The sequence below is a fragment of the Macrotis lagotis genome, chromosome 4, assembly GCF_037893015.1.
Source record: "Macrotis lagotis isolate mMagLag1 chromosome 4, bilby.v1.9.chrom.fasta, whole genome shotgun sequence".
Classification (NCBI taxonomy): domain Eukaryota; kingdom Metazoa; phylum Chordata; class Mammalia; order Peramelemorphia; family Peramelidae; genus Macrotis; species Macrotis lagotis.
In genome coordinates this window covers 30,273,453-30,290,099 of record NC_133661.1, presented here as the reverse complement: position 1 = coordinate 30,290,099, position 16,647 = coordinate 30,273,453, and the positions used below count along the sequence as shown (strand labels likewise).

General features: G+C 39.2%; 1 protein-coding gene across 3 annotated transcripts in view; it reads right to left on the bottom strand.

The window, feature by feature from the left end:
• The window catches only part of TET1 (tet methylcytosine dioxygenase 1), a 153,208-nt gene extending 140,379 nt beyond the window's left edge, over positions 1-12,829 (bottom strand). For 2 of the 3 annotated variants that reach the window (XM_074232405.1, XM_074232406.1), the window contains exons 1-2: positions 12,553-12,829; positions 1,552-3,282 (exon numbers count right to left, since the gene is read on the bottom strand). In XM_074232405.1, coding sequence (XP_074088506.1) covers positions 1,552-3,159 — 1,608 coding nt within the window. In that variant the 5' untranslated portion in view covers positions 3,160-3,282; positions 12,553-12,829. The remainder of the gene's footprint in view (positions 1-1,551; positions 3,283-12,552) is intronic. The other variant, XR_012477698.1, reaches the window with a different exon arrangement.
• Between the last annotated feature and the right edge of the window lie 3,818 nt (positions 12,830-16,647).

Sequence of the window (16,647 nt, the reverse complement as noted above, 5' to 3'; positions counted from 1 at the left end):
CACCACCTAGCTGCCCCATTATAGGATCATATTTGCAATAATATAAATCAAGGAGAAAATTTCAATTCACATACTGAAATGTTATCTAATGAGTCAGTTCTCTACACCAGCAGTTTTTTAAATACAGGGTCTTTAGGCATACTGCCAGAAATACTTCCTAGGGCAACTTGACCACATTAAAATTGTAATTGGGGAAACAATTTGAACAATAAATTAAAATACAATAAAACATATGTGGTGTTAATATATGGTCTTCTAAGTCAATAGGCAGCCTGTAGGAATTATGCATTGTTTAGTAGCCTCCTTTACTATTTGAATTTGACACCACTGCTCTCCATAAATAAAAATGGAATAGAAAACTACTTCAAATAAAGTATCTAAATATGAAAGATGATCTGAAGAACTTCATCATTATTTGCTGGACACTGGAGTAGTCTCCTATCTTTTTCTCCAGTTCATTTAACAAATGAGGAAACTGAGGCAAACAGGGTTAAGTGACTTTTCCAGGGTATACAGATTGTGTCTCAGGCTAGCTATGTACTCCTGATTCCAGGTCCTGCACTCCATCCCCTGCACCACCCACTTGCTCCTCATTATCATACATTTTCACACAAAAAAAGAAAAATTCAAACTTGTTAAAAGCATTACATTATTTAAACAGCCTGCTGGAATTTTAAAAGGGAAAAAATGGTCCCTCTAGCATTCTTCTTTATATCATTCCCTAAAGATAAAAATTAAAATCAATCACTTAGTTATACTGCTTGTAAGTAAATTTGTCCTTAGTTTTTTTAATAAAACATCATTTAAAAAGAATTTGCTAAAAAAAACCCAAGTTTTTAAAAATTATATTTCATTCAACTTTCTCAATTTCTACTCAAATTCATTCTTCCTTATATAATCCATGATACTACAGGACTGACCTATTTTCTCTACTCCTCATATAACATTCCATCTCCTACCTCCCTGACTTTGCACAGAAGTCCTACCTTAGAAGGAATGCAAATCCCAACTTCTCTTTAAGACTCAGTTAAAATGCTATCTCTAACAAGATGCCATCAGATATTAGTGCCCTCCCCATTACTATGTATGTCTGTCTGTCTGTATGTGTGTTGCTCCCTCCCAGATAAAATATAAACTTCTGGAGGGTAAGAACTGTTTCCTTCTTTCTCTTCTTGAATTCAATCAGGGTTAAGTGACTTGCCCAGGGTCCCACAGTAAGTGTCTGGGACCAAATTTGAACTCAAGTCTTCCAGACTCCAGGGCAATGCTCTACTCACTGTCCCATTTAGTTCCTCTAGGGAATGTTTTTCATTTTGTCTTTGAGACTGCAGCACATAACATGGAACATTAGAATGCTAAATAAATATTTACTGGACTAAACTGAAATTCTCTAGAGAAAACAAAGTTCTCATTTCCTATGACTTACTATAGAAGTGGATCTCTAGGTACATTATATTGCTATTGGCTCAAAGAGTTATCTAAACATTCATTTCTTTTTGATAGCAATCAGGTCTATCCAGGTGGATCCTTGAGCCCCAGAATCTTTCTTACCTCAAAAGGTACTAAGACCATTGGCTTCTTTTTCAGCTCCTCACATTTTCTCATCTTGCAGACTTGGTGGCTATATTTTCGCTTTTTACAGTAAATACATTCACCACAGTTTGTCTTCTGTTGACAAGGTTCACAAACTCCACATCGCTTTCGTTTCTTCTTTTCTAAAGTAGGGAGCAAAGTAGTGTAGGAGAAAGGACAAGAGTAAGAGGTGGTGCTTGAAAATGCCATGGAGACAGAAATCACATTAGTTGCACTGATCTGGAGACTCTTTTCATCCAATTGGGCAGGATCACTTGGTGCCAATTTGGGATCTTTTGATAAAGGATTTGATTCTTTTGTTAGTTCACTTTCAGAGACTACTGTGATATTATGATTGTTGAATGGCAACTCTGAAGGCAAGAATGTATCATTTGGTTTACGCATCTCTTGATCAACTATAGCAGTTGTGGAGCCAACTAGACCTTTTTCAAAGTTTGGCAATGAGTTAGTAAGCTGACTTGAGTTCAAAGTCAAAGTTTGCATAGCACCATGGGCCTCTAGCAGGTCTGAAGTAGTACTTTGGGTCACAGGTTGGTCTAAAGAACCATGAATGGTCTCTTGCAGGTCTGATTCTGTTAAGAGGTAATTTGCTAAAGAGGTAGGAAAAATAGATCTAGTAGGCACCACTATATTTTGGAGATCCAGTTTAGATTTGCTTTTACAACAGGAGGGCAGATGAGAATCAGATTTCTCCTTCATTGGTTCCAGAGGAGAGTCAGGTAGTTCAAGAAATTTTGCTTGTGAGCCCAAATCTTCTAAATGTATGTTGGGATGTATTTTAGAGGTCACTACAGGGACAGCACTTTTAAATAAAGGAGTAGGCATTGGGTCTTGGGCAAGAGCTTGAACAGGGTCAATAGAATCATTTAACAATTTTTCAAGGAACAGGCCTTCAGGCTTACAGTTCTCTTCTGAGACCTCAGAAATTTGAGTTGGTAGGTTGCTATGAATGGGTATATTTTTTATGGAATCCTCCACACATTGAAGACAAGAGGCATCTTCATTAAATGGTATATTTTCTTGTCCATTAGCTTTGTTTGGGGATATATCAGAGCTAATAATTATCAGATCTTTTTCATCAGGAGAGATTAAGTTTTCTTGTGACTGATCTGTCCCTTTTTCAATTTGCTCTTTGGATTGTGCCAATACCCTATATTTGCATTTATCTCCCTTTTCCAAAGTCTTAGAAGATGGAATTTGTCTTGCAACAACCACTGGGGGTCGGGAAAGTCGACGAATTAGAGAGGTGCTTCGAAGAGACATTGTAAAGCCATTGCAGGATAAAGACTCTGGATTCTGGAAAAGGACATCAGTTTGATCCAGACTCCTTCGAGCAGCTTTAGCTCTTGTCAGAAGACTTCTTGCTGGCACAGGTGGTTTTGACTTTTTCTTAACATTATTTCTTTCTTGCATCAACTGTTTTAATTTCCCAGTATGCAGAGCTTTTACCAACGTCACTTTTTTGGTCATAATCTTGGATGCCTTATTTACTTGGCTGGTTTTCTTTTTGCTTAGATCTTCCTTTGTGACTAATTTGGAAGATCTCCCATGGCGGGAATAAGACATAACTAATAAGGAGAGGAAAATGGAAAGGGGTGGGGTACAGATTCATGGGCTCTTCCAAAAATCTCACTTCAATTGAAAATTTGGTTGTTTCATGGCTGAACTCTGGCATAGCAGTGCTTGGATCTGAAATAACAAAAAAATTAAGAATGAATTCTTTTTTTTCCTCCTTGTCATTTGCTAAAATAGAATACTATGCTTTTATTCAGTTAGCTAACAATTCTTTTTTTGGGGGGACAAGGAAATGGGGTTAAGTGACTCACCCAAAGTCACACAGCTAGGCAATTATTAAGTGTCTGAGGTCGAATTTGAACTCAGGCCCTCTTGACTCCAGGGCCCATGCTCTATCCACTGCACCATCTTCGCTGCCCTTTAGCTAGAAATTCTTTTTTTTTTTGCAAGGCAAATGGGGTTAAGTGGCTTGCCCAAGGCCACACAGCTAGGTAATTATGAAGTGTCTGAGGTCATATTTGAACCCAGGTACTCCTGACTCCAAGGCCGGTGCTCTATCCGCTGTGCCACCTAGCTGCCCCTATTTAGTAATTCTTAACTAAAACTAAGTAACAGTATATATATATATATATATATATATATATATATATATATATATGAAAAGAAGATCTATGTAACAAGATTAAATGTATCGGGGCAGCTAGGTGGCAAAGTGGATAAAGCACTGGCCTTGGAGTCAGGAGGACCTGGGTTCAAATCTGGTCTCAGACACTTAATAATGACCTAGCTGTGTGGCCTTGGGCAAGCCACTTAACCCCATTTGCCTTGTAAAAAACTAAAAAAAACAAAAACAAAAACAAGAAACCCCTAAAGATTCAATGTATCCATCTCTAAGCTGTATTTTAAACATTGTTACATAGCAAAGGTTCTTCCTGTTACTTGTATACCTTAGCTCCCTGAGTAAGTGGGAACTGTTTAATTTTTTTCTGTATCACCAACACTCAGTAAGCATAATCCCAAATGCTTATTGAATTAAGTTTGTAAAACTATTTGAATGAGTTAAAATATTTTTCTCTTTTTTTTAAAATTTATTTTCATTAAAGATATTATTTGAGTTTTACAATTTCCCCCCCAATCTTACTTCCCCTGCCCCATGGAAAGCAATCTGGCTGTCTTTACTTTATTTCCATGTTGTACCTTGATCCAAATTGGGTGTGATGAGAGAGAAATCACATCCTTAAAGAAGAGACAAGAAGTCTAAGAGGTAACGAGATCAGACAATAAGATATCTATTTTATTTTTCTCTTTATGTGGAAAACCACAATTTTCCAATTTGCCTAAATTTTCAACTCTCAGAAGCCTGTGAAATTTGGATATCACCCCAATCTCCAAAGACTTGGTCACTTTAGAGGTTTCAACCTGTTCTGTTTCTTCAATGGAGTTTCACTCAGGTGAAAAGACATCAAAATCATCCAATTTGACTCAGTTTAACTGAAAAGACTCAAAGAAGAGTCATCTACAAATTGAGATACTCTGCCCCCTAGAGATTCCATCAAAATAGCACAATATACCACTTAAAGTTCCTTCTCAACTTTCTTTGCTTCTTAATAAGCACAAGTCACTAGATTTAGTGTTTTGAAAGATTAGGTAAAAACTACATTCAAGTCTCTTCTTGAGGATCAGAGGGTAGGAGGTATCAAGGGAATTGTTGCGAGAAGGAATGAAATTTTATTTATAATGCTCTTTTTTTAAAAAATTTGCAACCAAGGATTATTACCTTAAAATTAGGGGAAAAAACCTGTTATCTTATTGTCTGATCTTGCTATCTCTTATACTTTATGTTTCTTCCTTAAGGATATGATTTCTCTCTCATCACAGTCAATTTGGATCAATGTATGCCATGGAAACAATGTAAAGATTGACAAATTGCCTTCTGTGGGGGGAGGGAGGGAAGTAAGATTGGGGGGAAATTGTAAAACTCAAAATAAATAAAATCTTCAATTAAAAAAATTTTTTAAATTGCTTTTATTAGAATATTAGGATGTTTGTTGAAGATTGTCAAGGTCATAATTTTTAAAATGACAGTAAAAACAAAATGAGTGAAAAAGAAAGAAAAGCAGGTCAGTTAGGTAGTGCAATGGATAGAGCACCGGCCCTGGAGTCAGAAGTACCTGAGTTCAAATATGACCTCAGACACTTAATAATTACCTAGCTGTGTGACCTTGGGCACAGCCACTTAACCCCATTTGGCCTTGCAAAAAGCTTAAAAAAAGAAAAATAAAGAAAAGCAAGGAATGGACAAGAGAAATATAAATAAAAAGGTTCTGATTACAGGAAGTATAATGGTGAAGAGCAGCCCTAAATGCTTCATGTCTTTATAATGAGCAAGTAAGATTTTTCTTTAAAAGAAAAAATAAAGGGGCATCTAGGTGGTGCAGTGGATAGGCCCTAGAGTCAGGAGTACCTGAGTTCAAATCCGGCCTCAGACACTTAATAATTACCTAGCTGTGTGACCTTGGGCAAACCCCACTGCCTTGCTAAAACCTAAAATAAATGAATGAATGAATGGATGAATGAATGAAAAAATAAGACTCTTGTTACTTTCTAAAGCAACTCATGTATCATCAGAAAATCAAAGATATGAATTTTGAAAATCTCTGCCTTCAGACAGACTTGCTTGAATCTCACCAGTCCAATCATTACACAAATTTAAGTCAACAACATTAAGTACCAGGCACTATGGATGATATAGGTTTTTTAAAAATAGTTCTTTCTCTCAAAAAGGTTACAATCTGGGGCAGCTAGGTGGTATAATGGATAAAGCATCAGCCCTGGAGTCAGGAGGACCCAAGTTCAAATTTCACTTCAGACACTTAATAATTATCTAGCTATGTGACCTTGGGCAAGTCATTTAACCCTATTGCCGAAAATAAAAAAAAATTTAAAAGCAGCTTACATTTTACTGAGTTCTGTGTGTGTGTGTGTGTGTGTGTGTGTGTGTGTGTGTGAAGCATGTACATGGATAAGTAACTGCAAAGTAACTTGAAAAGCGAAAACAGTTAACAATTTAGGGTCCAAGGATATCATTCAAAGCAAAGATATGGCTCCCTTCAGTTCAGTTCTAACTTAATACCTTTAATCCATAAGATGCAATAAATAAGAAATGCCAGAAAACAACATTTAAATTTTAAGTATTACATATATTGTAACTTTCTAATTAGAAAATGATAACATTAACCATAAATAGCAAATATTTCAAAAAGTATCTACTGAATATAAGAGATTAAGACGTCAAACAAATTCTTGGCAGAAGACAAACTTAACTCTCACTTTCTTTTCTTCAATTCTTTTATTTTTTTTAAAGACTTGGATACCAGTAGCACTTTGAGAAGAGTTGTACTATATACCACTTCCTCTAAAGACCATTAACAGAGCTTTTTATACCAGCATTACTAGAGCAATGGAAAACCTATTTCCAAGTTCAGGAAATTCAATATTATCTTTCCAAACACTCATTTTCCTTTGTATAAATTTGCTTAAAACTTTAGGGAGTATATGATTTAGATAGTTCAATTATCTTTGAAATGGAAATCCTTATGTTCAACAAACTAAAATATGCAGATCTTAGAGTCTAATTCTTTTTTTTAGGTTTCTGCAAGACCAATGGGGTTCCATTGCTTCCCCAAGGCCACACAACTAGGTAATAATTATTAAGTGTCTGAGGCCAGATTTGAATTCGGGTACTTTTGACTCCAGGGCCAGTGCTCTATCCACTATACCACCTAGCCACCCCTAGAGTCTAATTCTAAAGTCAGCCTGTTAAAAAATAGCTGCTTTTTCACTCCTTTTTGGTTTTAAAAAACCAAAGCACTTTAGAAATTAGAAGTTGTAATTAAGGCAATGTTTACTGTTCAAAATCATCTCCAAAAAAGCTACCTTCCAAAGCAAAGGAAAAGGAAAAGCTATGAACAGCATGGAAATGGAAAGATATAGACTGTTTTAAATTTTAACAGTCTTTATAATGAACTTATGAAACAGGGCAATGATCCTGAAAAGCCTAAATCACTGGGTACTACTCAGTCAAGGGAAAAAAAAACCCTCAGCAACCATCCTACTGCAAGACCTTCACTTTGCCATCCTAGGACAACTGATGAAATGCCTCCTTTCTGGGGTGGGGGGCAGGAATTAAACAAGTTGCTCAGAGAACTCAATCCTTCTGGACAAGCCCCAGAATGTTTTTCTGGAAATAAACTAGTATGAGATAAACAATTAGCCCATTTAAAATATGCCTACATCTGATGAAACATTCTTCAAATTATGAAATTATTTTAATTGACTTCATAATTTTTTTCAACTTTAAATGATTAAGTTCATATTTATCTTGTGGACTCATCATTAAAAATCACATTTTTATTTTCCTTGATTGATTAGAGGAATAAGAAAAGGACCTGTGATTTCATTCCAGGAAAAAAAAACTCTCTCCATTCAGGAGGAAGTGAAGGGGATGTAAAGAATTTGCTCAGTGTCAAAGAGGCCGGTTAAGTATCAGAGATGAAATTTGAACCCAGATACTCTTGAGTTCTAGGCTCTCTTATCTATGATGCCAAGCTGTCAGCATTTTTTGATTATAACTATACTTCCAAATTTTAAAATAATTAAGCCAGTTTTATTTGTTTCTAATATATCCTCTCAAGTCTAGATGTTAATAATAGATGCTACAGAGCAGTATGGTCAAGACAGCCAACTTAAGTGATATTAATTTCCATATTGAAAATAGGGAAGCCCAGGAGTGAGATCTTTGGATAACTGAGAGAATACAGAATGTTCTAAGCAGAGATCCTAAAATTACAGCTGAAAAACAGATGTAAGTTGTGATATTATTTTATTCTACCCAAGAACATTCCAATCCTCTGAAATAGGTTTTAATTATTTTAAAAGTAAATTTTGGGGGGGATAGCTAGGTGGCGCAGTGGATAGAGCACCGCCCCGGAGTCAGGAGGACCTGAGTTCAAATCCGACCTCAGACACTTAATAATTGCCTAGTTGTGGACTACTTAAAATTTTAACAGTCTTTTTATAAGAGCACTGGCTCATATAAACACAACTAGAAAATTATTAAATGTCTGAGACCGGATTTGAATTCAGTTCCTCCTTGCTCCAGGGCTGGTGCTCTATCCACTTTGCCACCTCATTGCTTTAAATAAATTTAAAAAACCTAAAAAAAAACCAAAAGTAAAATTTTTAAAAAACAAAAATCTTTACATTTAATTATGATGGGGACACCACAGGGAGGGACATCGATCCTTTAAGGGAGAGGAAGAGGAGATTAGTAAAGACAAAGAAAGAAACTGAGGCCAGAATCGAGAAAGAAGACAGAGCCAGAAAGAGTAAGATTCACACTTGGATTCCAAGATTTCAAAAAGAATTTCAATACATTTCAAAGGGATGGAAACTGTTAAATCCAAGTCTCAGCAAATAGATAAAAATATAACATTTCCCCCTATTATCTCATTTTATGGAAATGCTTTAGAGCACAATAGCCTACCTGCCAAGAAAATAAAAGAGAGCCTTTCTGGGACAGTATCAGTTTGAGTTGAAATAGCTACTTCAACAGGCCTGTGCCTACAGAACAAGAGACTGTAGCACCTCTTCCTTTTCTCTCCCTCAGACTCTCCACTTCCCCCCACTCCTGACCACATCTCCACCCTCCTGATCCCCCAAGTCCCCTGAGCAGGATGTGGCTGAACTGATGTAACCAGATGTCCCTGGGGTCCATTTCCAATTTGCCTGCAGGGCGGCCTGCTGCCAGCTGCACAAGGAGAGTGACCAGGATTTCCCGGTTTCCCCCTTCAGTTCCCTCAGAGGGTAAGAGCTCCTGGACAGGACCTTCAAGCACCCCATTCATGCTCCCTCCCACAGCTCAGGAGAGGGAGGGACAAAAACCACTGTTCCTCGATAGTGTCTGTCTTGGAGCAGGAAGGGCAAGAGCTCTGAACACGTGGAAAGACTCTTCAGGCAAACTGACTAGAATAGTCTTCATTGGATCAGAGGCCCCCTTTCCCTCCACTGCTGCCCTGCAGAGAGCAAAGAAAGGCCTCAAAGGGAGAAATAAAGGCAGAGAAAATGAGAGTTGGGGGGGAGTCAAAATGAGTCGAGTGATTTAAAAACACACAAAGCTTGGAGAGGGGAGGGGATTGAGGGAGGAGATACTCAAAAGGGTACCCAAGCCCCAAAGACAAAAAGAAGAGAATAGGGAAGAAAAGGAGGAAGACCCCCCAAATACCCAAGTCCTCAGCAACAAAAAAGCAGAAATAGTAAAGGAGAAAGAAAAAAAAAGGCATACAGGAAAGAGATATACAGATTCCAGAGGCTGGGGAGGGGAGAGACAAAGAGATCAAGTTGAGGAAGGAAGAGAAACAAAGGCAGGGTCTAGGTAGTTACAGTGGAGGGGACCTCTAGGTGAAGTACACTAAAGTGAAGGGCAGGAGGTTGCTCCTTAAAAAAACTGTTATCTAATTGTTCAATTGTTACCTAAGTAGAACAGTTCAAGCCAGATCACAGCTTACATGATACTGGCCTGAATTCAACAATTTTAACCAAAATCATTTAGTAGTTCTGAGGACAGGATGATGTAGTTTTACTTGTTTTTCCTTAAGAGACTTTTATCTTTGGCAATTATCTAAAAATAAAATCCTCTAACTTTATAAAGTCACATTACCATTATTTGTTTGGACTACATTTTGTGAAAGACACCTTCATTCTATACTAGTAATAGAGAAAGAACAACTAATCTTCAAATAGTATCTTTTTTTTCTGTTGGATCTGAACTTGGTGTTAACTTGGACTTACCTGACACTGTGTGACCCTAATTATGTCACTTATCCTCTCAGCCTCATTTTCCTTATCTGTAAAATAAGGTCAACAGAGCATCTACCTTATAAGGCTGTTGTGAGGATCAAATAAGAGATAACACATATACAATGTTTTCCAGGCCTTTAAGGTCTATAAAAAGATCAGTTATTATTCCTATATGTATTTGCATATGTGCAGCCTCCTGAAAACTGTGGTCAAAAAACATCTATCTGCTTTAAAATATCCATGCCCCAGCTCTAGGGAATTGTTTAAGATGCCCCAACAATTTCATTTCTATTATGTTGAGTTCCTGGTGTGACCAATATTTGGGGATTGGAGATGATTGTGAGGAGAAAGAATTGAAGGAAAAATCTCGGATAAAAGAAGGAACAACACAATGAGGAGGCTACAGTGACCACAACAGAGCAAAGACAGGTACCTTCTGAAATTCCCCCAGATTCAGCAGCTATGTGCCACCCCCCCCCAATAATTCTAAGCAGTACAGGATAAAGCTAAGCTTATAAAAACCCAAGGGTAGCTTGTAGCAGCAATAGAAATATTTTGTATTGCCTTGGTCCCGATCCCCTAGCCTGAAAAACCTCAAGCACTTCTCAAATATTTATTCAAAACTACTCATTCCTAAAGTTCCCATTACTGCCCCTGATGGAGGAAATGGGGGAAATAAGGCATTTGTTGGATTCAGTTAAACTGAGGGAGGAGAAAGAAAAAAAAAACAGCGCATGTTTAAAAGATTTCCACATCACTGGGTCATCCTTCTTAATCCACTTCTCTGGGAGACAATTAACTTTGTTTTACTTCCACTGAGTTTAATTTTTGCTGAAACTTCGAGATAGTCCCAATATGAAACCCTTCTCTTGGCTACTGCCTGTCATCCTGGCAAATTCCTTTTCTCAGAACCCTAGCTAGGTAGTTTCATTACTTACATCATCCAGAGAAAACCTCAATTATCCCAAGGGGGAATCGATACCCCAAACCAGTTTTACACCTTCCAGGTGACCAGTCCTAAAAAACCATTAAGGCGAATTATCCCTTTCCCAGACTCACTTCCTATACATGACCAAGAGCAAGTCCCAATCACTTAGAACCGAAGGGTCCAGGGAGATCTCTTCAAAGCCCGGGGACTGGATACAAGTTGGACAGATCCCACACGGAGAGAGGAGCTGCCCAACACGGGTTGGGACCCCAGGTCCTGGGTAAGGAATAGTTTTCAAAGCTAGCTTTCGGATGTAAGGTTAGCCATGCCTCATATATACCAAGGGCAGCTTCTTTCTATCCAAAAAGCCTGACCCAAATCCATGTCTACTCTTCCTTCACATCCTGGCACCAGCCCGGCCCTGACCTAGCAAACTCTTTGGAAGTTCCCCACCCCTCTGGATAAAGAGTGGCTTCCGAGACAAACAAGCACTTCTCCAAGGCCAAGATGGGAGCCGGGGTGGGGGTGGGGAAAGAAAGGTGAAACATGTGCCCTGGGGGCCCCTCCTGGGGCCCCTATCGCCGGGGCCCTTTCGGCTCAACAGCTCCTAGAAGAACGCTCTAGCATCCCAAACTCCCTAGGTCCTGGAAATGCAGCAGGGAGCTCGTGCAGGCTGAGACCACCTGCACCCCCTGAGCCAGGGGGCTTGCCATCTTGAAAGGTATGGGGGAAGGGGGTTGGGGAGTTGGATTCTCCGGCGGGTCGGGAGCTACTCCTTCATTCTTCCCATTCCAGCGGAGAAGGGTCAGGAGTTGGCGAGAAAGAAAGGGGTTCCCTCTGAGCTTCCCTACAACCCAATGCTGAGCTCCGGTGGCAGGCAGAGAGCAGCCAGTGAGGCTGGGGGCCAAGGCCAAGAAAGGAGTCAGTTCTCCCGGCGAAAAGGCATTGTTTACCGAGAGAGACAAGGGAAGGAGAGAGGGAAGGAGGGAGGCCAGGGGGAGAGGGAGATGGAGGAGGAAGTGGAGGGGGGGAGAGAGAGAGAGAGAGACAGAGACAGAGACAGAGACAGAGACAGAGAGAGTTAAGAATACACCTCACATCTTTCCACTGGCTTCCCCAACACCCAGAGCCAAAGAACAAGAATGAAGGGGGGTTGGAAGGAATCTCTGGGGAATAACCACCCTGGCTTTGACCCAAGGGCGCCTTCTGCTCGTCCCATAGTTCCCCCCCAATTCCCCAAACAATTTTAGGCTACACTGGTCGGGCCCCAGAGTTAGGAATTCCTACCTTCAGGACTGGCCAGGTTTCGGGTCTCCTACCTCCCACCCCACCCCCACCCCCATTCCCGGCCTGGTAGCCCTGAAAACCTCCACGTCAAAGCCTGACCCTCGGTCTGGGGGGGGGGGGGGGGGAGCGCTCTGCCCACCCCACCCTCAGCCCACTCCCTCTCGGGGGCAGTAGTTAAAGCCGCGGGGGCAGTGGGTGCCCCCTCTGCTCCAGCCTCCAAGACAAACTTCCCAAGTCTCTCAGGACAGAGGGGGGAAAAGGACTGGAGCAATCTCCCAAGTGAGCCCAAGGGGCGCGCCTGCAGAGAGGACTCAGATCGGGCAGCTCCAAAGCCTCCCGAGGGTCCCGTAGAGCCCTGCCCAAATACGTACCAGGCTCCGAGCTTTGCCAGTCTGGCTCTGGGAAAGGAGAGCCCAGGCTTGATGGCTCTCCTAGCCACACTGGAAAGGCAAAGAGGGCTTCATGTCTTAAGGCAGAATGGGGAGTCCCAGACAGGCGGGCCGGGGACAATGGTTTGTGCCCTCCGCCAAGCCAAGAGAGGAGCAGAACGGGCTGATCTTGCTGCTTCTCCCCGAAGGTCAGTCCTTCGAAGAAGTAGTGTCTCCCCTGGACAGACCTCTGGGAGTGAAGCTCCACTGCTGCTCTCGCTGGATTCCACACTATGAAGCAAGAGACAAAACCCGAGGTGGATTTCCCCAAATTGGAGGAGGATTCTTTTCCCTACCTTCCCCTCCGATTTGGGATGGGGAAGGAGTGGGGGGGGGGGGAGTGGGGGGCGGGGAAGAGGCTGGAAGGAAAAGGAAAAAAAAGAAGGCCAAAACTTGAGAGGTGTGCTTATGATTCCCTTTCCCTAGGTATTCATTGGCAGCCAGAAGCTGCAAAGGAAGTCTTAGAAGGCAACCATCCCCAAAAGAACCAATTCTAATCTAACATATCCTAAGACATTGTAAGAGAAAGCCAATGGAATTCATCTACAACATGAAAGGAGCATATGCTCCCACTTTTTCAGATCAGGCATAATCCGATAGAAGTACAGATGCTTCTTGGATTCCTAATCTCTGCCATCCCATCTAGGTCGGAGATTCTAAGATCTGGATGCTTGTTAAGGCACCAAGTTAGGGAGCTATTATTATTTATTGATTGGGAGCAAAAGTTATCAATATCTTTTTTTGGGGGGAGGCAATTGGAGTTAAATGACTTGCTCAGCTAGTAAATTTCTGAAGCAAGATCTGCACTCAGGTCCTCCTGATTCCAGGGTAGGTGTTCTATCCATTTGGTCACCCAGTTGCCCCTTCAATATCCACATTTTCCCACCTCAGAGGAAGCTACACGTCACAGTGGATTAAATACATACGGGGCCTACAGTCTGGAAGCTCTCAAAAAGTTGTTTACCTTTTCCTTTTGAAAAGGATCAATGACATCAAAGATAATCTCTTCATATTCATGTCAATTGGATTTAAGTGAGGCAGAATTGCACAAAGCTGATAGCCTCACTCTCTATTCCAGAGTCATGGAAGGCCAGTGGCAGGACAAAAGTCAAGAGGACTGTCAATAGCCCAGAACAGAGAAGATGAAGATGGTGTTTTTGATGTCTGACCAAACTCTAAGCAGTGCCTTTGGGGGAAGACTTCACACATTTTACCTGAGTAGGTATGCTGCTACAACTTCTTGGAATCACAGGTGAGAATTGGTAACAGGTGGATACCAAAGGTGGAAAAGCAGGCCTGAAAAGGACTAGGCAAGTCCATATACCAGAGGTGCTAGTCTTCCTTGAACATCATACTTAGTTGCATGAATGTTCCTGGCACTTATTCTCAGTTTCCGCACCTTTAAGTAGAGATCATGTCCATTGTCTTGATGACTGAGTGACATAATATATGCAAAGCACTTGGAACAAAGTAGGCATTTAATAAATACTTTTTTCCTTCCTTTTTAATTATATACAGTTTAGAGCCAACACTTGATCAATTATAATCACTCCATAAAATTCAAGCATAAAAATGATTAATTTCTTCCCTTGAAATCAATGGGTTTTTTAAAAATTTTGTTGAGCATGGGAATAGTCTAGGATAAATATTTTATTTATTTCCCCAACTACATGCAATGCTAGTTTTCAACAATCTTTTTATTTATTTATATTTGTTTTTTAGTTTTTTTGCAAGGCAATGGGGTTGAGTGGCTTACCCAAGGCCACACAGGTAATTATTAAGTGTCTGAGGCCACATTTGAACTCAGGTACTCCCAACTCCAGGACTGGTGCTCTATCCACTGCATCACCTAGCTGCCCCTCAACAATCTTTTTTTAACTAGGTTTTGAGTTTTACATTTATGTCCCTCTTTCCCTCCCCTCTCCCCCCTGACAGATGGCAATCTAATATAGACTATACTTGCTAAACATAGATCCATATTAATCATACCGTGAAAGGGGAATCAAAGAGAAATGGAAAAAAATTAGTAAGAAAAAAACACATAATACCTAAGATAACTTTAAAAAACTGAAGATTATAAGCTTTGGTCTGTGAAATCAATGAGTTTTATGTCATATTTAACATCTGCAAAAGAAGAATTAGACATAAAAGACAATATTATAAGCAAATTAGGAGAAAAAGGAATAGTTTACCTGTCAGATACTTGCAAATGGGAGCAGTTTATGACCAAAGAAAACATAGAGAACATTATAAAAATAAAGTGGATAATTTTGATTACATTAAATTAAAAAGGTTTTGCATAAACAATAGCACTATAATGAAATTGGGAAACAGTTTTTACCACTATTTTTTTGGACAAAGGACTCATTACAAAAATATTTAGAGAACTGAGTCCAATTTATTTCTCTCACAGCAAGCTCAAGTTCAATCTATCTATCATGGATGAAAATATAAAGCCTGTATAAAATTACCTTCGTGGGGGGAGGGGGGGAGGGAGGAAAAATTGTATATAATTTGAAAACAAATAAAATATTTACATAATAAAAAAGAACATTGCAACAATTCTATTACTTATTTGGCAAAATACTGCTACAATGATCACTCTCATTTTACTGATAATAAAATGAAGGTATAGAAAAGTAAGTTAACCTAGAATTAACAGAGAGGCACTGGCATTACAAGACTAGAACTAGTCTGCAAGGCCCATGTAATATCTGCTTCTTATTTCTCTGAAACATATAATTTCTTTCAGCAGGAAAGAATTTCATTTTAATTTTGAAATATATTTATTTAATATTTATATATTTAATAAATATATTTTAAAATATATTTCATTTAAAAAATATTTCATTTAACAATTTCATTTTAATTTTTAAATATATAATCTGAAGCTTCCATTCCTCTTAACTGATTAGAACCATTTGAATTTATCTTATCAATTGTTCCTTTTGAACTTAAACTTTTTAGAAAGTTTGGGCAACTAGGTATTGAAGTGGATAGAGTGCTGGAACTGAAATCAGGAAGACATCCTCCAGAGCTCAAATGTGGATTCAAGACACTTCCTAGCTGTGTGACCTTGTCCCAAAACCCTCAGTTTGCCTCAAGATATTATCAAGGAAAATAGCAGAATAAATTAGAAATCAGAATCCAACAATAGATTTTTTACAAGAAACATATTTGAAACAGAGAGTGACACACACACAGTTAAAATAAATGACTGTAGTAGAATCTATTATGCTTCAGCTGAAGTATATAAAGAAAAGAAAATGATAGGGGTAGAAATCATAATCTCAGTTGAGCAAAACATTGTGAAGTATAAATATATATAAATATATATATATATATATATATATATATATATATATATATATATGCACCAAATGGCATAGCAACCAAATTCTTTTGTTTTTTTTTAGGTTTTTGCAAGGCAAATGGGGTTAAGTGGCTTGCCCAAGGCCACATAGCTAGGTAATGATTAAGTGTCTGAGGTAGGATTTGAACTCAAGTACTCCTGACTCCAGGGCCTGTGCTCTATCACCTGCACCACCTAGCAGCTTCTATGACCAATGTCTTAAAGGGAAAGTTAAATGAATTATAGGAGAAAACACAATTAAACCATACTAGTGGGAAATCTCAACTTTGCCCTCTCAGAACTAGATATATCTAACCATTTAAAATGAATAAGAAAGAAGTCAAAGAGATGAATAGAATCTTAGAAAAGTTATATATGGCAAATTAAAGCATCTTTGAGATACCACCTAACACCTATCAGACTGGCCAATGTGACCAGAAAGGGCAATGGTCAATGATGGAAGAGATGCAGGAAATCTGGGACACTAATACATTGTTGGTGGAGCTGTGAACTCATCCAACCTTTCTGGATAGCAATTTGGGATTATGCCCAAAGGGTAACAAAAATGTGCATACCTTTCGACCCAGCAATACCACTACTGGGTCTATACCCTGAAGAGATTATGAAAAAGAGTAAAAACATCACTTGTACAAAAATATTTATAGCAGCCCTGTTTGTGGTAGCAA